This window comes from Gymnogyps californianus, chromosome 1 (genome assembly GCF_018139145.2).
Source record: "Gymnogyps californianus isolate 813 chromosome 1, ASM1813914v2, whole genome shotgun sequence".
Classification (NCBI taxonomy): domain Eukaryota; kingdom Metazoa; phylum Chordata; class Aves; order Accipitriformes; family Cathartidae; genus Gymnogyps; species Gymnogyps californianus.
Window position 1 is genome coordinate 47,787,372 of NC_059471.1, and position 26,592 is coordinate 47,813,963.

The 26,592-nt window shown below is 37.6% G+C and overlaps 1 protein-coding gene across 8 annotated transcripts in view; it reads right to left on the bottom strand.

Moving 5' to 3' along the window:
- The window catches only part of RBM26 (RNA binding motif protein 26), a 64,098-nt gene extending 38,062 nt beyond the window's left edge, over positions 1-26,036 (bottom strand). For 3 of the 8 annotated variants that reach the window (XR_007768212.1, XM_050915269.1, XM_050915264.1), the window contains exons 1-11: positions 25,705-26,036; positions 11,728-11,846; positions 11,033-11,169; positions 10,064-10,152; positions 9,220-9,458; positions 7,150-7,410; positions 4,375-4,614; positions 2,724-2,891; positions 2,234-2,374; positions 1,097-1,208; positions 123-282 (exon numbers count right to left, since the gene is read on the bottom strand). Coding sequence is in view for 7 of the 8 variants with exons in the window: in XM_050915269.1 (XP_050771226.1) it covers positions 123-282; positions 1,097-1,208; positions 2,234-2,374; positions 2,724-2,891; positions 4,375-4,614; positions 7,150-7,410; positions 9,220-9,458; positions 10,064-10,152; positions 11,033-11,169; positions 11,728-11,846; positions 25,705-25,775 (1,737 nt within the window). In the remaining variant the exon portion in view is untranslated. Of the gene's footprint in view, positions 1-122; positions 283-1,096; positions 1,209-2,233; positions 2,394-2,723; positions 2,892-4,374; positions 4,615-7,149; positions 7,411-9,219; positions 9,459-10,063; positions 10,153-11,032; positions 11,170-11,727; positions 11,847-25,704 lie in introns of all 8 variants that reach the window. The other 5 variants (XM_050915270.1, XM_050915267.1, XM_050915268.1 and 2 more) reach the window with 4 other exon arrangements.
- Positions 26,037-26,592: the final 556 nt, after the last annotated feature.

A 26,592-nucleotide genomic window follows, 5' to 3' on the forward strand; every position in this document is an offset into this window, starting at 1 on the left:
AAGTCAGGAAAATAATGAGAACAGTTTCAGGGAACAAGTTAAAAAACAATTGGCATTCTCCTTTTAGCAACTACCTCTATCATTAAGTCAAAGCATACTGCCTTCTCTTTGTTGACTCTTACCTGCAAGTTGACTAAGTTTCCAAACTTACTGAAGTGCTCATTAAGTTTGCTGATATTGTTAAGTTCTGGGGGAACTTTTCTCAATTCAAGTTTTGTATTTTCATTTCCAAACTGCACCTTCTTCTGGAAACCTGGACTATTTGTTCTGTTAAAATTTTGCCTGCAACAAATAAAAATCAAGCCAGAAATCCATAGCAAGCTAGTAAACACAGTGTTAATTGTATATGCTTACATAGGAGCACGTGTGTACGAGACACAGAGAGAAAGATCTGCAGACTTAAAAAAAAAAAAAAAAGGCAATTTTAGAAAAGTTTAGAAGAGTACAGCACACAGGCCCATCCACCTGCAGTTTTCCCCACCGATAGTCTCAGCATACCCCAGCACATAAATCTGTGAGATAATTCACAGTAATTTGCTTGTGTCAGTAAGTTCTGACTTCCTCATTGATTCTCTCAAAAAACTATTTCACAGCTACTCCACCTAATCTCCCCACTAACATTTCAAATAACTGTTACTTCAAGACTCTCCTCAGTCCCAGTAATCTCTTAAAATCCCTTCCAACCTTTTGTCACCCCAGGTATATCTGGACACTAAGCACTGCACCCTGTATTTTCTGTCAGTAACATACCTGGCAACTCAAACCAAAATAGCAATGACACAATTCACATTTCAAAACTAAAATCAGTCATCTCTAACAACCACCACACTGCAGCTTCCCTGTTTCTTAGATCGTTCCACCTTTCAGGGGGTAGATCTTGGTATCATCCAAAGCAACTTCAGCTATCTCTATACTGCCTTTGAGAGAACACAGTCAAATAAAGATCACTGTCTAGTGTGATTTATTTTAGTACAGTCAGCTTATTCACAGTTTAACTTGCTTGCAATTTATATAGATTTATATATGTTTCAGATTACAGAAAAGAGCTCCACGGAATTCCAACTATTAAGCCAACCTTGTGTTAATGATCACTCACTTGTCAAACCAAGTCTTCTTTGTAGGAACTCCACCATCCCCTGCACCAATTGTTCTTTTCCTGGATTCAGCATCTACTACTATTCTCATACTACTTTTATTAGGAGGTTTTTCTGTAAACAGATGAAAAGATTTTACAATACTTTTTGTATTTTCTGTGTATTTGATTGTAAAAAGGCATTCTGCTCACATTGAATTTGCACTGAAAAGCACAATTGTTTATTTTGAAATTACTAGGATCCTTGTTCAAACTATATCAAATCTTGATCACACACTTTTCCTCTTAACTATCAACAGATGCTGTGACAGATCAAAATAGCTAATAGCTTTCATTTTGTCACAGTAACATCACACATAAGGAAAACAAAAGAGGTGTGACAGAAGGCATCTGCCTCAAGATGACTGCACTCACTGATTCACAATGTCCCATATAATACTCTGAGGCTCACACCATTTCTGCTAACACCTCCATTCTACTATTAGATGGCACACACAAAAATGCTTATGATAGGAAATGTACAGTACTCCAGAGCACTAACACCTAGGAGCAAGGTTTAGGGATGGGGTGGGAGAGGAGTGGCTCTTGCTGAAGAACAGGAATCATATTGGGGGACTCCACACTGCAAATACACCAACAGAAACATAATAAGATTAAATACAGATACATACAAATGTAAACAAAGCCACATTAAAAAAAATGGGTTTATCCCTCCTCCCTTCTCATTTTGTGTGCTGCTGTTTCTTCTCAGGGCCACAGGAACTATGAGGTTAAGATTACTCATGCATAACTGTCTGCTACCAGATAAAAACTACTCCCTCCTCTCTGCAGAAAAAATCATCCTAAGATTCCGTTACAGAAACATTAACATTTTTTTGTATAAAAGATATACAAAGTGAACAGTTATTACGGCCAAGTGTAAACTGTGCAATACTCTAGCAAGAGATTCCATTTTATCTGTAAAAATGCACACACAAAGCAACTATGAGCATAATTCCCTATTCAATTAAAATTCTCTCAATTCCAGAAGATTTTAAAAAATGCAATGTTTTGCAGTATTACATTCTCTGAAAACTGCCTCAATCTGCATTAATGTAAGAAAACCAGCTAAACTAAATAAGTATAGCTTTGAAAGCGTACCTCTGGGTGGTAGATCCATATCCCCTGATGTGAGTCCTATCAAATTTGGTCTTTGGGCATGTACTCTATGTCTATACATAGGTCTTGAAGTATTTGTTATACTTGGAGCTTCTGGATTATAGCCATCTGTGTCGTACGTTTCTGGTAACAAAGACATTGTCTAATTAAAATAAATTGCAGTTAAACCCCCTAAGGTTTCAAATATAATATTTCATTTAATTACAAGATACAGTTATGATGGAAGAGTTGTATAACAACTATTCTAAAAAACTGCCATGCCAAGTTTTCTGCTTAAACACAATGAAAATATTATTCCATAGTCAAGATTCACACTACATGCAAATTTTATTCTGTCCTGAACTAAGTTAGGAAAAAAGTGTTAAGTTACTGTTGCAGTCTAAATGATACAAACTTATTCTCCCAAACTATGAAATTATAATCTCTAAAAAGTACAGTATAATATGAATCAATGTTATTCTATTTAGCAAACCTTGTGGGCAAAGCCTCAGTACTACACCTGCTGTAAAAAGAGAGGGTGGAGCAGGAGGCGGCTGGTGATGAATACCCGTTGTAACAACAGTAGGAACTGAGCTAGTTGCTGAGTTTGGGGGAGCATCCATGCCAGCAGGCTGCAAAGGGGGAAGTGGAGGGGGTGGTCCTGTCAAAAACAAAGGAAAACACTGCATTCATTTATTATCCACTAGACTTACATTACACCCAACTCATAAGGAAATTGATCTGAAATGTTTTTAAGGCTTTTTTAAAAAAAAGGGGTTGACAGGGCATGTATACAGACATGATGCTGTACCATTCATTCACACGAAACCATCCTCACCAGCAAATGACTCAGAACTTAGATTACAGGGAAAAGCATTTGAATAGTTCAACATTTCTCCGAACACCTTTCTACAAGCAAAACTTAATTGCTAAACCAATATTTATCTTCACCAACAGATCTTTAAAGCTCTATAAAACCCCCTCAAAGAAACAAATTCTATTTTTTAATAGTGTATAAGAAAAATATTCTATGATGACAATAATGCACTTGATTGAAATTATTTTTCCAAATATCCAAGAAGAAACCAACAACTCTGGTGGAAAGTCAAAGGGATCCTTCTTAAAACTGAGGGATTTGTTTGTTTGTTTAGTTTGACTTTTTTTTTTTTTTTTTTTAACACAACAGGTAATGTGATACTTTCAAAGCTGAGCAGTCAAGTCTGACCTTCAATTTAATCATTGGCAAAACCAGTTTTGGAAAAAGATACAAAGTCACATATTTGGACTTTCCACACAGATCTGGAAATAGCATGTGAGGCAGAACCAACCATCCCAGCGATACAGTTACTCTCTATACTAAGTGAAATAAATACATTCAGATCTTACTTAAATATACTATCAACTGGAAATGTAAACAGTTTAAGAAATTTCCAAGTGATATCAAATATCAATTACTCTTGAACAATTTTACCAAACGGAACAGGTAAGTTAATAAAAAAAGAGAGAAAGGAATAACCACATAAAACTAACATAACGGTTTTTAAACCACACAAGGGAACTGAATACTAAACTGCTATTTTATAAATGAGAGCCAGGCACATAAGTCTTCATGTAATTTTTAGTGCTTGAGCCAAAGTACTTTCCAATGAAAGAGTAAACAAGCTGGAGAATTTTTCTTTCTCAGTTACTTTATAAGTCTAGTTTCAAAACTCATCACAAACGACATTTTCAGGTGTAAATTTGACGTGATCATGAATTCTCTTTAATTTTATTATTACAAATGAAATGCCAAATATCTGTTGTTTCCAGGATTTACCTTCTTCTCTAACAGTAGTCAGTTTCAGACAACTTCTCCTATGTAACTCAAGGAATTGAGTTTTGCCATGCCATGCTTTTGCTTAAACACAATTAAAATATTATTCCATATTCAAGATTCACATTTAAAACGCAAATCTTAAAATAATCAACTTCGCAAAAATTACCACAAAAAAAAAATCATTTTGGGGTAAGTTATGCCATAGTACAGCATAGTACAACTTTCTAAAATGTAGTTGGCATTCTTAAAACAGCTTTTTGCACTGCATACAACCCAAGTAACATCCAGGCTTTTCTACTAAAAATGGGGTTTAATCTTTTTTAATTACCTGTTACAGGTGGAAGGCTAGGTGGTAAGGGGCCTGGTGGTGGTACTGGAGGTCTAAGATTAACAGGAGGAGGACTCAGAATTGGTGGAGGGGGAGGAAGTCCAGGAGGAGGTGGTCCTTCGACAACAGGGGGTTGTGCTGGAAAAGGCAGAATGCCAGGAAGATTCACATCTTCTACCACTACTGGATCACTTCCATGATCAAAAGGGCACATGTCTCCTCTCATACAGAAACCCTTTTCTGAAACATCAAAACCAAAAAGAATTGTTAGTGTTCAACAGCTGTAGTTTGATTCAGAGTAGATATGAGACATTCTATGTATAATGCAGCAGTTAGTAAATTAAGAGCTTCACATACCAGCAGAAATTTATATTAGAAAATGAAATTGACCGTTTAACAGTCAGCACACAGGCAGATTGCAGCGACATTCTAGCAGAATAAATACAGTAGTTAGATTTTTCTTGAAGATTTAATTCTGCACTGAATTATAACAAACTGAGAAACACTTCATTCTTTGCTTTCAAAGTAAAAAGTGCAGGTACTGGGATTGAGAAATTCCTACTAAAGTTAGAAGTTAATAATATAAAATTCCAACATGAGAAAATTCACTCAAATTCTTTTTTCCCCTTTTGCAATTATTTCAGGAAGAATTAGAATATTTTGCCATAGTTTAATGTGATTATGTAAGAGCAAAAACTTTTGTTATTTATATATATGTATTGTATATGTGTATATATACATACATATGTAAATATGAAATACACACATATAAATAAAAATAAATATACATTCACTTCTTTTCTTTTACATGCAAGCAAAACATTGGAGCGGGTCCAGAGGAGGGCCACAAACATGATCAGAGGGCTGGAACACCTCTCCTATGAGGAAAGGCTGAGAGAGTTGGGGTAGTTCAGTCTGGAGAAGAGCAGGCTCTGGGGAGACCTTATCGCAGCCTTTCAATACCTAAAGGGGGCTTATAAGAAAGATGGGGACAGACTTTTTAGCAGGGCCTCTAGCAACAGGACAAGGGGTAATGGCTTCAATTTAAAGGAGGGTAGATTTAGACTAGATATAAGGAAGAAATTTTTTACAATGAGGGTGGTGAGACACTGGAACAGGTTGCCCACAGAGGTGGTAGATGCCCCATCCCTGGAAACATTCAAGGTCAGGTTGGACGGGGCTCTGAGCCACCTGATCTAGTTGAAGATGTCCCTGCTCATTGCAGGGGGCTTGGACTAGATGACCTTTAAAGGTCCCTTCCAACCCAAACCATTCTATGATTATCTGTTTAGTAACAGCCCCCTCACAAAGCCAATAAAATTCAACGCAATATGGGGGAAAAGGTCAAAACATCTTCTGGTAAAACAGGAAGAAAGCTGAGTGTCCACTTCCTCAAAACATGATGCTGAAAAGCAGTCTGTATTACCTCATCTTCAGGAAGAGTTACAGAACGTATAGATTGAAATGTTAAGGAAAAATAGAAGTTCTGCAGAGGGTCAAGTAGAAAATGTGAAAGTACAGACTGGAAGAGCAGTATGTTGGAACTAGCTAGCCACTGAAGCAAGAGATGAGGTTATAAATTTAGAAGACAAACAGCCATGAGAAAAGCAAGTGGAAGAAACATCTACTGAGAGATTTTAGTAACAGTCAGAAACGTAGGGAAAAAAACGACAGTAAAAATTTGAGGACAACTATATCACAGTTTTCCAACACCTTACCATTTGCTTCATACTCAGAAATTGGAAATAATAAGCTGCTATAGAAGACAGACTGTTAAAGGTACGAAGTCCCAGTGTCATGTCTGGAGATGTTATTTCAGAATTATACTAGCCTGCACATTTTGTTCCTTTCTAAAAAGTCTGTAGAGCTGGGAGACCATGACACAATGTTCTGCAGCTCAGCCTGCATTAGAAGAAAACTTCAAAACAAAACTACACTTTCACAACTCAACTTGCTCCACAGTATTGCTATGACGTATACTGGCAAAACTATTCTTCACAAGTACAACTCTGCCAACACGTGAGAGCTCAGCCTCCCGTTTTCTTTACTTAAAAAAAAAAAAATTCTATTCTAATCAGAGTTCTGAATGTAAACTGGCCTAGATCTTAAACTCGTCATTGTGGTACACAACAAAAAAAAACCCTCAGAAAAAACTTTAGGCGGAAATTTATACTCTTCTGAGCTAACAGGTTGACTGGCTGAATCTAGCTAGGACACTGCCAACTGCAGCAGCCTCTTGTACGGATTTTGGCACACGACATGCAAAATGATAGCTTAAGACACAGATAAGCACAAAAACCCACCCAATTTTAAGAAACACCTACACATAAAAAATAGGTTAACATGAGCCTGGGAAGTTGCAGCTCCATACCTTTCTAGTTAAGAATTATCTCTTAGATAGGACGGAATAAAAAATGATGAGGTCAGTAAGGTGTTAATCATGGTCAAAACTACCAAATACAGTACTTGGCTTGAACATGACATAAGACAGAAAACCTGGGTAAAACTGGATTTTTTCATAATTTTTTTATATATATATACTATTTTTCATCTATATAAAATAATTCCAGTAACTAAAAAAATTATACAAACACTAAGAAAGTTGTCTAAAAACTAAGTTAATAAAAAGTGAAATAAAATTTGCATTCAAGAATTGTGTAATAGAAAAAACACAGTATTAGAGGAGATCAGGAAAAGAAAGGAAAATTACCTCAGTCTTTTCAGAAAGGGGCCAATCATAGGTGCAGGAAGCAATTAAAAAAAATACAGACTTACCATCATAATCTCTACAGCGTTTCTTTGGCAGTGGAGGTCTTCCATAGGAGTTGTGGTCCAGCTGCTCTTCATGGAACTCTGACCAGCTTTCAGTAGTGTTATTTCCATGATGAGCAGGAGCAATAACAGTAATAGTGCTGCTCAGTGTAGGGACAGGGTAGTGGCCGGACGAAATATTTGTCACAGAAGAAACTGGAGTATAATTGTTCTCTAATGGATCTGTTCTATCCATATCATATTTTGGCTTTCCCAAATCCCTTTCTGTTTAAAAAAAAAAAAAAGTTATACTGGATGATTCCTCCTCCACATTTTCACCAGAAGCAGCCACTAACCTGTGTAACTATCTTTACTCCACATCAATTCAACTCAAAATATAAAAATGATAATTGAAATGTTCTACAGGTTGCCCAGAGTGCCTGTAGAGTCTCCACCCTCGGAGTTATTTATAACCCAACTGGACAGGGTCCTGAGTAACCTCCTCCACTTTATCTGCTTTGAGAAGGGGTGTGGTACTACATGACCTTCAGAGGTCTCTTCCAACCTCAACTATTCCATGATTCTACATTCCAAAGGTTTAATCAGAAAAACAATAATCTTAAAAGTACACAGTCAGCCACTGGGGTATTTTAATAACAGCTATACCAACAGTAAAGCAGAAACCCTATTTAGCTTCAAGCAGAGTACATCTTCTGTAGTGATGCACATATTCTAAGAACTTCAGATGGAAAATTATTCTGAATAAAGGGAAGCAATGGGCAAGAAAAAGGTAACCACACCACTTGAAAACTCTATAAAAGTTACACGTCTTTAATGTTTCAAGACACTGTTATTGTTGTATCTTCATGTTGTTTATCTTCATTTTGTCTGCACTCAAATGCATATATTTATTGCATGCAAAGCTTTGTCATTACGGGAGAAATAATAGTGCCTGACAGGTGTGGAACACTCCCGGACAGACACAGCAGCAACATGACCTTTTATTCTGAATACATACAAACTATTCTCTTAATTTTCTAATATTACCATCAAATAAACAGTAAGTATCCAGATTAAGACAGAAGAGTTGCGTCATGAAGTTGGTAGACTCAAATAACCCCACATTAAAGGAACATTAATAAACATGTCTTAAAGATGGCAGGTAAGTGTGGGTAAAACAGGCTTTTCTTAATGTGCTTAGAAAAAGAAACAAAGCTTTCACTATAAGATATTGTCTATAAGATATTACTGTTGCAGTTTATGTAAAATAATCCTTAAATTAAGATTTAATCACATTGTAATCTTTTAGTGAAACTGCTGCGTGCTATTTAACTTGCTCGTTCCTAAGTTGTTTGGAAAATATCTGCTCACATATTTTCAGGAACTCTGCATTCTTACTTTTAACGCTGAGTTACCAAGGCCCATAACACACAGAGGACTTAAACCAGATTATTTTTACCTCTACATTGTCTAGACAGAATAAAGATATAAAATGACTCTCAATGCTCTCTTCCAATTTTTCAGTAACAACTATTGGGGGAAAAAGCATTCTTTTCAGCTGAATAAACAGCTTTGTTTTTAAAGAAGTTTAATTCGAAAAACTACTGTACTGAAGCCTTAAGTCCTACAGATATGTGTGCAAATGCAAATATTTACTGTAATAATTTCAGCCCCTCCCTATGACACCAAGGAGGGGAGACGACAAAAATAACAGAGCTGTACTGTTCTGCTTGACAAGTCATTTGCTGCCAAACAGGTAATTTCTGCCAGTTCTACCTCCATAGATGGGTATTAATTTCTGTATCTTCCCAAACCAGATTCTCAGTTTCCTAAAACTTAATGAAATGCAATTAATTCAGATCTTTCTGCCTCTCTCACAACATTGCTTAAAAGTGGCCAACACAGTCAAAGGTATTAGATAAGAACAGAGGGAAAGAGGGGAAAACAAGCACTGAAAACATAATCACATAAGCCTTATTTCCACAGAAAACCAAGCTAAATTTGAACAAAGAAACAAGAATAATAGAGGAAATTTTGGTACATCTTGAACACAGTGTTTAAGTTTAGTGTCTAAATTTTGTAGGCAACATTCACCGTATTTTAGAGACCAACTGTTGGTACCTCTGCTTCGTGTTCTGCTCCGGCTTCTGCTCCGGTCTCGATCTCGGTCCCGCAGTCTCTCTTTGCTCCAACTTCTACTTCGACTTCTGCTGTAGCTCCGACTCCTCCCTCTCCTTCTGTTATATCGATCCCTATAGGAATCTCTTCTGGGAGGATTTCGGTCATAATCTCTCTTCCGAGAACGTTCATCTTTTTTCCTTTCATCACGGCTTCTAAACATGTAATTTTGTAAGTTAATTACAAGAATTATGAAGCCATAATTTAAAACCTTAACTACCATTAAAAACCTCAAGAAATGGCAATGGAAAATTAGGGAAAAGCTACAAATGGAATCTAACTACGGCCCTTCCTTTCTTCTCAGAAGACTTTTAAAATTCTTTTATTTGGTTTATGCATTTTACTTTTACCATCCATAAGATTTTAAAACATATGGAAAATTCTGTTTCTGCCTAGTACTGCACCTTCCCCAAGTTGGAAACACCAACAGGTAACAGTTACTGAAGGGAAAGCTTCTAAATTAAAATTATCACAATTCAGTCTCAATACTGAGCAGAGTAAGTGTTGTAATATAAACCACAAATCTAACATAAAAATGAATCATAAAACTCAAATGTGATAGTTGTGCACAACTCAGAGACAGTTTACACTGTCACTTATACTCGTCATTTAACTACATACGCATAAAAGCAATAAAAGTCTTAATTGTATGCTTATTAGGTCGCCATACAGAAAGAAAATATTTAATTTAATAACACCATAAAAATCCAAATCCATCTGATCACTGATATAATACAAGAGGTTAAGCAAAATTTATTACCTCGTATCTCTGTAGCGAGAACTTGACTGAGGCGGGCTGTGATTTAATCTTCTAGAAAACTTTTTCTCTCGCTCTTCCTCTTTAACTATCTGAATTTAAAGTACACACATTAGATCAAAACTTGAGTACACTATAATGGAGACTTCTGCACAATCAAATAAAACCAAAAAACTCAAAATGCTGAGCAAAATCAGCAGTAACACTGAACTGAAACAACATTTTTGCATCTAATGCAATTAGAGAATCTTCGTAATGTATTAGATGTCTATTTCTAGGAATATTCAAAGCACGGATTGGAAGACAATAAAGCAGAACATGCAATCCTTATTGTGCTGCACTGAAAATACATTTGCTTTTGCCACAGGTGGACAAAAATCCATACTAAGGTGCAGTGACAGATCTGGGAAGACATGAATATTCAACAATTGACACAGCAGGGTCTTTTCTTCATCAGCAGGTTAGCTGGTTCAGATCACGGTTCAACACTTTCATGCAGCCAAACCTAGGCTGCTGTTGAAAAGGACAAATCTACTCTTCTGGCTCAAAGAACAACATAAACACTTGTGTCGGAATAAGGATATTATCTAGATCAAGCAGCTGCAGGAATGAGGACTGCCATTTGGAATGGCAGCCTGGATTTATACTGAATTAAAGGGCAGCATAACTACAACAGCAACCCTGAGCAAAGAACTAATGTAGGTTGTACTGCAACTCCTACGCTACTCAGTAACTTTATTTACATTTGCCTAGTCAGAACCACTTTGGTTTACCTTTGAAGCACCCACTTATGTTTAGAAAAATTGTGCAGCAGTACTCACTAGGCACAAATCTTCTAACATATTTTAATGCTGTAGTGTAAGTTTTGGGACTATTATTAATAAACAAATAAACACGATGAAGTTGAACCACATAAGCGAACCACAGGAATGAGGAAAAAAGACATACATTTAAAATAAAATCAATGCCTACCTCTTCTTTTTTTGTCTCTTTTTCTTGGTGCTGAAAAAATTCTACTTTCAGGCTTCCTGATGATGGCTGTTCTGGTGGAGGTAGGTAGCTTTTTGTATTCACAGCATCGAACAGTTTTTCCACAAATATCTGAGTTTCTAAAAGTAAAGAGTATACAAATATCCATTATTCAAAACTTCAGTTATCATTTGCTTTAAAAATAAATTAAAAAAACACCACAAAAATCAGCATTCACTAAAAAGTTAAAACAATGAAGAGTATTTTTTTAAAATACTCTGCTGCTAATTTTATATTTAAAAAGGACATTGACAGAGTCAAGAAACATGTCGATAATGACAATGTTTCACAAAGGTTTTCAATCTTTGAATTATTTAATGCCTCTTAATAAAACATCTGGAAGAATATTTCTGGAATATATACAGAGCTCCAATACTTCTAATTCTGGCAATAACTCTTAACATTCGTAATTTTCTTCCTGGAACACCAATAGACACAAAACATATACTTAATATATGCCTACTGTGCTATACACCTATTTTTTAAAACAAATTGCTTCATGAAAATTGAATTACATACTTCAAAGTAACAAAGCTAATAAAGAGATAAATGCACAATTCTATGGTAAAAGATTGTTTGAATGAATTAAACAAGACAGACTTTTCACTCAAGCTTAATTGTTATGACAAAGACCATACCTTTCTGAAGAAATACATCCAGCTGATCAACACACAATGCCTTCAGTTCCTTTTCACTTTTATCCTTCTTTACCAAAGCCAGAACATATTTAGCTAGGGCAGATGGATCTGCATCACATCTGCAAATAGAGTAATAAAAAAAAAAAAAAAAAGCAGCAATTAAATTACAGACGTTAATGTCTGAAACTGGTATGACCAACACATAGAGAGGACCAAAACGTTTCCTACCAAAGTAATTGAAAAACACTCAGGGGTATTTTTTAAGACATAGTCCAGATATGTAAGATTGCTAAGTATCACCTTTCTTTTCCAGAGAAGCAATTGTCTAGAATATTTCCAAACAGTATTGCATGGAGCACCTCATAGCAAACTAGAATGAACTATTTAGAATTAAACAGCCTCAACTGCCTAATAGTTTTAAAAACAATTACAAACACAACAAATACTTCCATAATTTCCCAATGATGAAATCAGTAATTCTGAGTGTAATACTGAGTGACTGTTAACAAGGAAAAGTCAGTCTACCTAATTACAAATGAATACAGTGATACAGCAGAAGTGATCTATGCTATAAAAAAAATCTAGGCTCTCAGAGAGACTCTTTCTCTTAAATATATTTTTAAAGAATCTTATTACTACCTACATATGAACACCATAAAAAGCAGATTAACTGAAAAATCTTAATTTTGAAAGCCTAAGGAAAAAGTGTTCATATAATATTATCACAGAAATCTCCGTAAGAGGTACACAGACAATGAAGGGAAATTTAGGGGATGATTATCCATTTTAGACATCTAAATTCAATCTAAAATTAAGTATGGAGCCCTTCAGTGTAGAAGCTGATGGTCTCCTGCCCATCAATAAAGAACGTAGAACAGAGTAAGCTGTATATCCACATTAAGTAGAACATTATTTAATATAACTGATATAATTTTATTATAATGTTTCACAAATAGTAATCTACAATGAATTTTGTAGTGGTGTTATAGAGTAAAACCTGTCAAAGCAAGTGAGAATACTGCAGAAAACCATTTCACGCTTCATAATTCAAAGCCAGTAACTAATGAAACGGTGAAACACTGGTTTATCAGGCAGAACAGCAGCATTTTCTTAAATCATTTAAGCCCATTATTTAGCATAAATCAAAGGAAGACCTCAGACCCCACAAAACCAGGCAGGATTTAACACATGCACACTGGTCATGTGATACAGACAGCTAGCTTGTTTGGGTGGTGATCAAAGTTAATACTAGTGTTTTAAAGAACTACAAGAGGGAAAAAAATTGCACTGATGCATCCTAACTGTACATTCTCTCTAGCAAAAATAACTGAGAAATAAGTAAAATTAAACTGTGGCCAGGGAGTTGCACTGAATATGAGTATCACACAAATACTGTTCTAGCATAGAAGTCCACTAGTAACAATGAATGAATAAAACAGCGGTTCCCAATCTCTTCCACATTAAGACAAATGAAATTTCAATGCTGAAGCTTAAATTATAAATCTGATCATTTAAATGACATGTATTTTAGACACTGGGCAGAAGAAACCAAATCCTTCACCATATCACGCTACCTAATTCCTCCCCCCAAAGAAACTATCTCCTGCATAGCAAGCAACAACCTCTGTGCAAACATATCCACTAAGCAAAGGAAGCAGATCTGTCTGCATCCATCCTCAGGAGATCTTCTGGATAGCCTGGGCCCAGCACAGAGTGCTCTGAAGTTAAAGGTCAGAGCTTCAAAACATAACTCAGCATCCTCTAGAAAGCAGGCAATAGCAGAATTTCATGCTGTAAAAGCAACTTGAGCTGCTAGGGGACGTACCACAGTATTCTGTATTAGTCTGCATTATTTATAGATACAGGAGATGGGAGTTCACAATCAGTCTACATTCCAGAACTAAACTGACAAAATGCAAATATATACTGTTAATCGATGTCCTGGTTTCGGCTAGGACAGAGTTAATTTTCTTCCTAGTAGCTGGTATAGTGCTGTGTTTTGGATTTAGTAGGAAAAGAATGTTGATAACACACCGATGTTTTTAGTTGTTGCTAAGTAGTGTTTATACTAAGTCAAGGATTTTTCAGCTTCTCGTGCCCAGGCAGCAAGAAGGCTGGAGGGGCACAAGAAGCTGGGAGGGGACACCATCAGGACAGCTGACCCAAATTGGCCAAAGAGCTATTCCATACCATATGACATCATGCCCAGTATATAAACTGGGGGGAGTTAACTGGGAGGGGGGATCGCGGCTCGGGAACTAACTGGGCATCGGTCAACGAGTGGTGAGCAATTGCATTGTGCACCACTTACTTTGTATAGTTTAATTCTTTTAGTATTGCTATTGTCATATTATTATTATTATCATTATCATTGTTTTTCATTCCTTTCTGTCCTATTAAACTGTCTTTATCTCAACTCACGAGTTTTTTTTCCTGATTCTCTCCCCCATCCCAGGGGTGGGGGGGCAGTGAGCAAGCGGCTGCGTGGTGCTTAGCTGCCGGCTGGGGTTAAACCACGACAGTCGAAAAACAGACTGCACACCGATTGAAAATTCTTCAGAAGTGTTTTCCTTCAACTATCACATCTGGTTTGCCCCCGTTCAGATTTAACAATTCTTTCTCCAGAAGAAAATGTTGTCCAAGCACCAAGTCATCCTGGAAGCAGGCACATAACCTCCTACAGCGAGAGCGGTAGGACTGCACAGTCTCTTTTATGCTGCTAGCACCTGAGCACATCATCCAAGCAGATTATCTGAAAGCCCAGTGTTGAACAGAGTGTTCATCATAGGCTGCAATGAGGGTTCTCATCCAGTACAGCCCCCAGGAGGCCCTAAGGTCAGCATTTCATAACTGCTCAATGCTTGAATTTGCAAATTTTTTTTTTTTTTTACTGTTCTTTAATGCAACTTCAATGTCACTACAGGATTTTCAGTCCTCTCCCAGTTTCAAGCTGAATCATGCCTCAGGAAATTAGTGTGCTATTTTCATATTATCTATCTATAGTCATAACAGGAAAACAATTTTTGGGGGAGGGGACAATTTTCACATGATAATCCTCAATTCTTTTCTTCTCCTTTCTATTCTCCACAAAAATCAGATAAAATATTACAAGCTGAATTTTTTTACTTCAATTTCCACAAATTTGGTTCTCATCTGGTAATATGAGCAGTCAGCTGTCACTGTTCAAAATCTGCTACAACTGATTTAAATGACAACACATGTGCACTCAAAATTGGGGGGGGGGGGGAAGAGAGAAAAGAAAAAACCAAGAGTCAGTCTAGAAGGTAAAAACCCACTGCTGTTAGCTACTGCAATGTACTTCAATTCTCCAGCTCCTACAGTAGTGATTATACAACAACCTCATGTTCAGTTTAAAGTAATTCCTCTCTCACGAGCAGGGTAGAAAATGGAAAATCTTGTCTGGAAAGCCACCTAGACTCCAACAGGCGTAACAAAAAAATTAAAACAAACAAACAAAACCCAAACAGACAAAACCTGTTTAAAAATAATGAACAATGAGTGCTTTCACCCCTCACCGCCATGATGATTTTGGAAATCTTAGCAATACTGTCCACCCCAGAACGACCTCAGAATTTGAATCCATCCACCCAACTCCAAGATACTCTCAATAAAATATCCTCAATAAAAATGTACATAAATGTATTTTTAATTTCCAAAACACAGAATCACTTTCTCCTGTGGCACTGTCTTAGCATTTATCACTCTGTATGCAATACAACCACACATGAACAATGCAAAACAATGGTACTGAACTCTATTATTATTATTCAAAATGTAAGTGTAGAAATTCCCCCGTGCACAACAGGAAGAACTTACACGCTTTCAAGTTAAAACTCTGTATTTATTTTGGCTATTCAACAAATACTATTTTTTGAGAAATACTAACAGACGAATTACTTCAAATTGATGCTAATTAAGCAATAATGAATACAATGCATTTTGTGGTAGAGTGAGATGGAGAAAATGTTTTTGTAAATTGGCAGTATGATTTTATGTGATTTCTTCTCACTTTTTAAAATTAAACTGCAAATTATCTTTACTCAGCTGAAGGCTGACTTCCTTTTTTATGTACTGACTTGAAACAGAAGTCTCCTCTTATATCTGTTGTTCAAAGCTTGAAAAAACCCACAAACAACAGATCTGTTTTCTCCACACTATTGTGAAGATCATGCTTGTTTCTCTAGCTAGTATTTTAGATAGATTTAACAAGGTTATAGTCTGATCTTTTACTGCTTTTCAGACTCTTATAAAATGCCTTTTTTTTTTTTTTTTAAGATGATGCTAAAATTAAATTACTAGCAACCTGAAGTGGTGGAAGAGAGGAGTAACTGGTCTCATGAAGTAAAAAGGAAATTTAAACTTTACAGAATTATGAATACAGGAGGTCTGCCTGAAAATTTCTGTTCTTTATAGCTATTAGAGTTCTGGATATTATCATTAATGGTTTTGTTTGGTAAGAGCTGCTTTTTTGAAGGAATTCCTTTCTACTTTTTCATTCAAACTGAATTCTGAAATGTTGTGTATAAATTGTCCATCCTTTGGTTTAGTCAAAATCTACTGGTTTGGATTACAGAGGCCTTGAGTTTTTCTGATAAACAAGTTCTTATGTTCTCTAGTTTGACAGTATTTTCTTACAGAATACCAGCCTTTGTGTGTGAATAACATGCAATATGCTTGCTGTATCTTTGTTGTGCATACATGGATTTTTCACCCATTTTGAGCTAGCTTTATCAGTTTTTCTAAACCTCTCTGTCTTGTATTTTATGCTCTTATACTTGACATTGTTTTATTAAGTGATGTCACTTTAAAGAAAACAGGAGAGGCACCCATGCTGATGGCAGCAAAACATACTGTATAGCACAAGGACTTACCATACAGTATATATCATGCTATATTCTTGCAGATTATAAGATTAATAGAAAGGTCCTTAATTGACAATTCAGAAAAATGAGAAAAATCAGAATACCACCTACACATTTCAAACAGTCTAAGTTGCGTTCAAAATTAAAAACAGATTTATATTTCAATTCTAGTGTTCACTGAATGATACACATTTTCAATTGTTAGATACAGGTTTGAATCCTTAGCTTAACTTGAATATGGTGTGGTACATCACGGACCTGAGCATAAATGGAATCTGTGCATTAAAGGTGTGACAGAAGTTTAGACGTAACTTTATTCTTATGCTAATATTTGGCTACCAGAAAAAACATTCACATATACTGAAACATGTAAAACAACATTTCTCAACTTTGAATCCCATACCTCATCCCCTCAACTTTTTGTAGGCATGTGCTGCAAGCAGTAGTAAGCATCACTAATCACATAAATTTCTCCTCCTGTTTTCTCTGTCATGTTTTCTTTAACAAAACAAACAAAAAACAGTTGGCACAAGTAATCTGAACTCATTTCCACTGCGGCAAGTACATCCCAGTGCATGCTACAATTAAACACTGCAGCATGTTTTGTTACACCCACTTTCTGAACATATGATCCTAACTAGTAACGCTAAATGTTTTTACCTCTAGTAATGGTTTTTTTTTTTTGCAGAGTCTGTACTCTATCAGTCAGAGAATATGCAGTGTCTACTGCTCTATATTAAACAAGGGAGATTGCTCTTGTAATCCTGCTTTAATAAACAGTATTTAATATACAGGCACAGATGGAAGAATTCTCTTGCTAGAGCTCTACATGTTCTTCAGAGAATGATCTGGATACCTCCAACTGCTAACCACCAGAGAAAAGCTTCAAAAAGGAACGTAACACCCAATCAAATATTTTGTTCAATTGTAGGAGCAAGAGTTCACAACTGCAACAAACCTCACAGAAAAGTTCAAAATCCTTTGTTTCTGATCTCATCCGGCTTTGCAGTCATTATTTGAAATTATCATTCCAAATAAAGAAAATAAAGCAGAAGAGGAAAGCTGAAGTTGTTAGAGTAAATTTAAGCCTTAAATAGATGTATATATATTTTAAAATAATGAATGTTTGAGAAGGGGAAAGTAATTTGGCTGAAGAGGACTCACTTCTCTGTATAGGTGTTTTGGTTTTTTTTATTTGAATACTTTGCAATTCAATCTATCCATTTCCAATGCTCAGATTTACATATTTTAAAATATAAAATACTAAATATGTTCTGACAACCCACTTTGATTTTTATAATCACCATGCAATTACAGGCATCAGCCTTAACTTACAAATGCAGTGGATGTGGAATACATATTAGTTTGCAAAAAAATGTTACTGCTGTAGCTGTACATACAAACCCCCTTATTAACAACAGAGCTTATACTGACTTAGAAAGACTTTGCCAAAATAGCTAAAAGTAATTAAAAAAGGCAGAGAAGCTAAACCAGCAAAATACCTTTGTACGTAAATATTGCAGAACAACCATTTTAAAAGATATTGAATAGAAGCATACAGCAAATATCTCTCAAGCCTTAAGAGAGAATAAACATAAACTTTGAATACAGTATGCTGAGGACATATTTTGCCAGGTTAGTGCCTAAGAATGTGTTTAAGCATCAGTACAAAAATACATATTCAAATGCAAGACAAAACATGCTGTTCGTTTGAGTATTAATGTAAAAGGTATCAAAAAGGAAGGCAGATATGAAAGTCTCTGCTGGACTAAATATTTCACTATCAACTGAGAACTTCGGGCATGTCTTCCCAACAGGGGCCTGAACTCTCCACCAAGCAAATATTGAATATAAGGCCACTAGGACTCCGGTTCGAACACTTACACCGACAGCAAAAAAACCCAAACACCTGAAGAATTCTTAAACCAAGAGAAGGAGGAAGAAATGCAAGGAATTAAAAAATGGCAAGCAGACTCAAGAATGATAGTTGTGAAGTTGATAATATACCTGAAAAATGCACATATTTAAATAGCTTATTAATGTTGCCTGTCCTACTCCAGTCTGACTTCCTCAAATAACGTTTTCCAACACGACAAAGCACAGAATGAGTAAAGATACATATTCTAGGTTTCCTACATATATATCAAGCTGAAGCCTTTTAAAGTGTTAACTAATTAGTTTGAGGAAAGGTCTGAAATATCTAAACCCAGATACTTTCCTCTCAGAAAAAACACACATCTCTAGTGCTATGAAGTTCCTCATGCTATAATTCATCATTTCAGTCAGTTCTTAATAAGCAAAGTAGCCACTTTGAACTGGAGCCTTAAAAGAGTTTCTGGTCATTTTTTTAAAAGTAGTATCTACAGTATTTGGTGCAGACCTGGTACTATGGTGCTGTAGTAAACACTACAGAAATCAGTTTAACAAGAGGATAATCCTTTATTTTGCTAAATATCTCACTAGCATGGCAAAACAAACTGCTGCTTAAATTTTACAGTTATTAGACAACACCTCAACCATTACATAGAAAATGAATTTGATTTTTTAAGCTTTTTGGCAATGTAACTTAATTCACACTTTTCTACATATCTTTTCTATGAAAAAAAAAATCTAGTATCCCAAAGTCTACCCTCTGGTGAAAACGTTTGGAAAATGTATGCAAATTCCCAAAGGGAGATACACATAAGTAGTGTTTAACTATATGGTATGTAACCTTTTTACGATCGGGGGGGGGGAAAATCCCATACTGAAGCTGTCAAACTGTAATCTGACAGTTTTCACAAAATCAACATGGTTACTCGCTTAGGGGAAAAAGTGTGCTTGGGGGAGGGAGAGGAGTGAGGACAGAAAAGAAACTTCCATAAAGTTTCCTTGTAAGGAAAACAGTACTTGTTCGTTTCAGACATATTTAATCACCTTTATTTCAAGCTAATGCCAAGACCCTCAACCTAGACTTCATTTTGGACACAGCTAGTGTGCACACACTACTTTAAGATGGTAAAAGAAACTACAAGAGGGTTTTTTTCTTCATTTTTAAAAATGAGTGTACATATCAAAACGGTGCTGCAAGTCCTGAAACTAGTTCCTTGACAAATTTAAACTACCACAATACATTGAAACCGCAAAAGCATGTCTGAAGTCCTCCAGGCAGTGAATGGTCTTTCTGTAAAGGAAGTAACATGTAGGTGCATGTTATTTGTCATACTCTGATCCTGAGAATTTATAACTTAAATTTCAGAGTCTAGTTTTGTTGCCTAAAGATTAATACTTATACTTCTGTAGAATACTGCTCAGTTCTTGACGTTAACCAAGGTGGACATGGTTATGTTCGAAGGCTGAGAGTCATGCTTTGTATTTGCAGGGCTGAGTGGGTGCAGAAAAATGTACGTTGCATATTGGGCAGAGCAGCTAATGTAATTTAGGCAGTTGTACCATTCTGTTGTGTTGCTACTAAAAAAAAAATAAAAATCTATAAAAAGCTCCAGTGTTCAATAAGTAAAACGAATGACAGACTCATTCAGCAAGATCTCACTTTTATCTTGAGACCCTACTGCAGATGAGAAGGACCAATTTCATTAACTCTTTAACAGTACTTAAAGTAACAGAAATACATTGAGGAATGCAACAGCCTCCAATGCTGTTACGTAAGTTACTGATATCATTACAATAGTTCTAAATTATCATGATACCCAGATCTGACATGTTCATACAGCTGCAACCAGTAACCAGCAGCTTAAAATGCCACCTCCAGTTTCAAGACAGCTCTCATGAGGCAGAACAGCTGTCAGCTTGCTGGTTGTCCAACACACATTCAATGCAGAAAGCAAAAATCATCACAGTGTCTCTAGGACTTGCGATGCAGCCAAGAGGCTCCATTTCGCTGCTGATGCTCAGTGTAAGAACAAGAAAGTTTCCTGTAACAGGAATAATTTTCTCCTCTTTATTTTCTCCTTTCAACTATACCTTATAATATCAATACTTTAATTCTGTCATAGTAGTTTTACACAGAAGCTTACCAGTATCAGCACTCTGAATCTTGATTTCTCAAATACAGCAGCTCTCCCTGAGTCAGGTGAACAAACTATCAAGTTTTATAACAGATGTAGAAGAGTAACTTCACTAGTGTTAAGAGACTGACATACCAATGACATGTATTCGTGCTTTATTTATCTTCGTTATAAATAGCTTAATGTAAAGTGTTAACAGAGTAAGTGAAATGAAGAAAAACATCTATTGCTTTTGAACTTCCGTTTCATGGGAAATGAGAGTGAAACCTCCTGGTTGGCTGATGAGTGTTATTGGTAGGATGGTGTGCCACATGTATGTGGAAAGGAATGCCAAAGTTTTTCATTTTAACTTATTTCGATTCTTTCAGTATCTTGGCTTATTAGCATATTGCCTACACCATTGTTAAACCTTTTTTATTCACTATCTTTCTTAAGTAATTGGGTGAAGATAACTAACCAGTAACCTATTAACAATTAAGCAAAGATCCAAACAGTGAAAAAATATGATGAGATTTAACAAAGAAAGGTTGAAAAGCATGACAAACAAAAATAGAACAGTGAAGGCATAACTGAACACCAGAGCATACTGACTGCTTGCCATAAAATATTCCAATTATATATATATACTCAAAATATTCTTTAAACAATTTGGATTTTATTCCCTCTGACATAAGTAGTTACAACACCATCATCGCTTACAGATTTAACTAATGCAAAAAACCTTTCCATTTTAATGAGGTATGCCTAAATACTGCATAAACATTGTTTTACATATTTTTTCATCTTCCTTGCAAGTCTGATTTAGTACATGAACAATCCTTCATAAAAACGTAAATACAGCAAAGTGGAAAAAATTAGATATGGGAGCCTTAATCAAGTTGTAAGTAAAATTCAGTGGGCCAGCGGAAGATTTTAATCAAATTTCTTTTACAAAAAGTAATTAAAAACAAGAAAATTTTCCACTGTAAAGAATTAGGGCAAGGGGGAGAACATTCCAATGTCTTACAAGGCAAAATGGTGAGTGCAGCATTAGTACAAAAGAGCTAATTTTTTCACAGGTATAGATTCAAACAAATTCAGGAAAAAAAAATGAAAAAGACATTCCTACTTGGAACTTTGCCAAGCCAGATCCTGATATTCCAGCAAGGATTATATACACGGTTTATACAGGATCTGGAACGGACTTGCAGAAAAGAAACCTGTAACAATAGATATGGCCCAGTGAGGACCTTGTTAGTACAGACATTAGAAGTGACAGATGTAAGGTTATATTCCAAGTTTAACATTACTTTCAAACACTTTACAGGAGCCATGCCACGGACAAGAAAAAGTGTATAACACTAGAAACTAAGCATACTGCTGTCTGCAAGCAACCAAGACAACTGTTGACAAATGCCTTCTTTACAGAGCTGACTGGAGTTGAACATACAAGATAGTTCTAGTCAAATACAGAGCAGCCACAGCACAAAAAAATACTTTTGCCACTTTGTTTACACTGGTACTAAATTCATAGCTGTATCTGTAGTGGTTCTGTGTACATATTTAGTAATTCTCTGTACACCAAACTGAGCTGCTCAAAGAGTTATTTCCAAAACCACAAAAGCAGCCTCTCTTCGGAAAACTGTAGAAAGTTACTAGAGAACTACCACCCCTCAAGCAGAGCTGGACTGTGTAAATGCTCCAGCATGGCAGCATTTGCAGTTTCTGCCTCACTGCAACAAGACCAAACTCAGATAAGGAGTGTTTGTATGGAAGATCACCAAGGCTTTACCAAAGGCATTAAAGCAGTCCAAAACAAACAAACAAAACCCCCCAACAACTCACCACAAACAAACAAAAAATTCCAAAACCTAAATCCCCTATCATCCCTCTTGTCACACATTCTTGTCTATGAACAGTGTTTCCCAGAGGCACCATGTGAAAGCAATCCAACAACCAAATGATGTCCAGTCCATACAATTATAACACACTTGTTTCATTACACTAAAAAGTTAGCATTCTTGCTAATGCTTTAAAATAGTTTAAAGATAAAACTTCATTATAAAATGAAACAATCTTTATAGATATTGCTATCTTCTAGTTCTGAAATGTTATGTTTCAGAAGTACAGGTGTTATGGCCTTTGGAACAAGCTATATATCCTGACTAAAAACTACTAGCTACTTGGAAACGGGCAACTAGGAGAATAAAGCATGTTCTAACTACTTAGCTCTAGATAACTAGCACATAAATATAGACCTATATATGTGTGTATAAAATTTATTTATGTATCTTCTTAAATGCACTTCTCCCCTTAAAACTACCGAGACAACACCTCCATAATGATCTAACACAGTGGTGTCTTCCTTAGTCTAGTTAGGAAATTCAGGTGCCTATCCTGCAGCTAAAGGTTTCTGAAAGAGCCACAAGATAAAAACAGTTGGCACATTTTTTTGTTTCATTAAAAGGAAAAGACAAGTCAAAAATTATTTTCAGGCTATGGTAACACCTCCAAAGGACCAGCACTTAGGGCCTCATTGTACTAGTACTACACCAAGAGCACTTACTTCTTTAGAAGTAACTTCTTTAGAAGTTACTGCACACTAGAATTTTCATACAGCCAGAAGCTATGGCTGTAGGCACACATTTCAGATAGCTGAGATCAGAAGCAGCTCCAAGAGTATTTGACTGCTAGGAAATGACAATACTTCTCCACCAATTCCAACATTTATTGGAATAATGCAGTTACATAGGACTCTGCACAAAACTGAATGACGGTTTAATTTAACAGTCCGTGCTGGCTTGTTTCCTCCCAAAGCTAAAAATTCAGAGAACTCAACATCCTCCAGGTCAACAACTACCTACCCCACAACACAGTTTTCCAGCATGAGAACCACATTTGAACTGCTCACACACCGCATTTAACAGAAACATGTTGGTCCTTTTAGTGCTAAAAAGCAGAAAATTGCACTGATCACAAAAGCTGAAAATCTCAATTTCACCCTTTAACTGCTATCACTAGCAGATATCACAGTTCAATATTCAAACAAATAGAGAAACACAGAACAACCTGAGTTTATTACCAGAATAAGAAGTTACTCCTACACATCACTAAGGAACAGAGCTTGAGGGGAAAGACTGAGGAACGGTACTGACCTCTAGCTAAATAGTATCTGGCAAACTTTCGATACTTTTTATATTGTGAATAGGAAACTTTTATTATTCACTGGTGAAAGTTAAACTTCGGCTCCTGATGCATAATACTCAAGAAAGAGCAGAAAAACTGTATGAATGAATTTTGGATACAGCTCTGCAAAATCCAACGGACCTAATGTACTTACTTAATAAAGGGATTCTGAAGTCAATTGAAGCCCTCGTGTAAATGCCACTAGCGGACTTCCAGTTTCAGATTTCACAGAATTTAAAAATGCTCCTTGTAAACTGTTTGAAGCTAACATATCAATCTCCAGCTGCTGACCAACTGAGAGGTAAGTGTGTATGATTTAATATTTCAAATTACCAACATGTATTTTGGAAATGACAAGATTTTCCAAAGTTAAATACTGTTTGTTTCCAGCCTCTTGACCAACACACTCTACTGACATCAAACTGCTGACTGCCATTAACAGAATATTCATGCAAGAAAGTATCCAGAGACTAACAGGGAGCATTCTGCACCAGAGGACTAGCTGGATCTATTATCACAGAACACAATCTGCTCTGTTATTCTAATATTACCTTACCAGTGTGCTCTGTTATTCTACTATTACCTTACATTGACCCAAGAGGAAGATTAATTCACCTTCCCAAAACCACACCTTTACAGGAAGATGCATTTTTTTTCCAAATTAAAAAAAAAAAAAAAATCCTACCACAGTCTTAAGGGTCAAACCTTTTATATAAGGGCACTCAGCATAATTTGCTGCAGGCCTAATTCAAAGTCCACTGAAATTAAGTTCAAGACTCATCTATTTCAGTGTGGTTTGGATTAGGCTCTATGGAAAAAAAAAAACCATACACCCACCCCCCCAAAACGCAAATGAAACTCTCCTAAAAATGTCACAGCATTTTATAACTTTTTCAAGTTATTTCAGCATAAGCCGTACAAACTATACATATACATACATATACTTAACTAATGGCTATGGAAGCCATAAAGCAGACTTCCCCCCCCCCCCCCATTTGATAGCACCAGAGTAGAACTGACAGTGGCCAAACATCTCAGAAAAAAGTTAATTCCAGAATTAATTTATAAGTTCTAGTTCTATTGACTCAAATCACGCTCCAGCAGTTTAATTCAGACATGTTAAAACAGTGTTTCAGAATGACAAGTCAAGTGCATGCTTTGATCTAAAACGTCTATAGTCACCATACTTCCAGCAGACAAAACCTTTAAAATCAAGTTCACGTCTCAGTCCCACTAAAATATCATTCAGAGAAGAAAGACATGGGCTATCTGCAGAAAAGCCCCAATTACTCACATGAATGTTATGCGTAAAGGCCAAGCAGGTATTCACAAATAGGCAAATTATTCTCTGGGGCTCCTACTCCCAAGCGCTCTACTGATGCAATTTTTGTTCAGGGGGAGGGAAACAAGAGAGCGTCAAATATTCAAAACAACTGAGAATGACGTGTGACGAGTCTATGGAAAATGCTACTGGGAAGATCCCAGGGTCCTGGAAAACATCCCAATGGCACCAGAGCTCTCTCAGAGAAGGTCACTGGACAGGGCGGCATGCCGTGGCTATTAACCTGGCCTCTACCGGGGCTGAGAGCAGGGAACAGTGAGCTGCACACGCAGACACATTATCTCCCGCTTACCCTGGGCTACAAAGGGAAAGACGAATGCGGTCGCTAGGGGGGGAAGCTGCATCCTCCAGAGAAAGACGGTCCTACCTCCCAGCCGAGGACGGCGCCGGGAGAGCGGGGGAACGACGTAGCCCCCCACAGAAGGCGGCTGTAGTAGAAGGGCGCTGGGAGGGCATCTCCTCGGATGCCCTCACGGGCCTCTCCGGCACAGCGTTTCCCTCCCCGAGGATCCCCGTCTTTTCCAAGGGAAGGTTTATTTTGGAGGGGGCGAGAGAGAGAGGAAGGGTCGCGGCTACTTACATGGGCTCCAAGGTTTTGCTGAGCCAGGATTTCAGCGCCTCGAAGTTTTCTATGATCATTTTAACCACCATCCAGAGCGGCCCAGGCCCCCCGCCTCCCCGGCAGCACCAGCAGCAACAACGGCGGCGGGGTCCGCGCCGCCCCGCCGGCCGGGACCCCGGCTCCCGCCGCGCCTCCTCCCACCCGCCGAGGCCGCGGCCGCCTCCCGGTTCGGCAGAGGCCGCTTGGCAGGGGCCGGAGGCCCAGCGCCACGAAGGGGGCGGAACCAGCCGAGCAGCGGCTGCTCCCTGCGGGCCCCGCTCTCGCCGCTCCTCAGCCGGGGAGCGCGGTCCGGCCGCTCCGCAGTTCCCCCCCGCCTCAGCGGCGGGCAGAGGGCAGCGCGACCGGCGGGCCCGACGAGCGGCGGAGCCCGAGCGCGGCTCCGAAACGCACCGGCCCTGCCCCCCCCGCTCCCTTTAGCCGCAGAGCCAGACGGAGCGAGCGAGCGAGCAGGTAAGATGGCGGTGCCCCGCCGTCGCGAGAATAAGGAGTCTCGCGAGAACGGGCGGTGCGCGGGGGCTGCCGGGAGGTGGGGCCGGCCCGGGGTTGGGGCGGGAGCGCTGAGGTAGCGGTGGGGCGGTGTGGCCTGTGGCGGCAATCGGCGTGGCCCGGGTGGGAGCGCCCTCCCGCCGCCCTCCCGCCAGGGGAGAGCGGTCCCTCGGCCTCCCGGGTAGTCGGGAGAGTGCTGTAATAAGGAAACGCGCGCTGGAGGAGAAGCAGAAAGGGGGGCACAGCGAGTGCACCCTCCCCCGTGGCGTGAACGCTCATAAATGTTTGCAACTGACAAAAAATAAAAATAAGGTGGTTTTTTTTTTTAAAGAAAAGGTCGGAGTAAAAAATTTCTCTGAA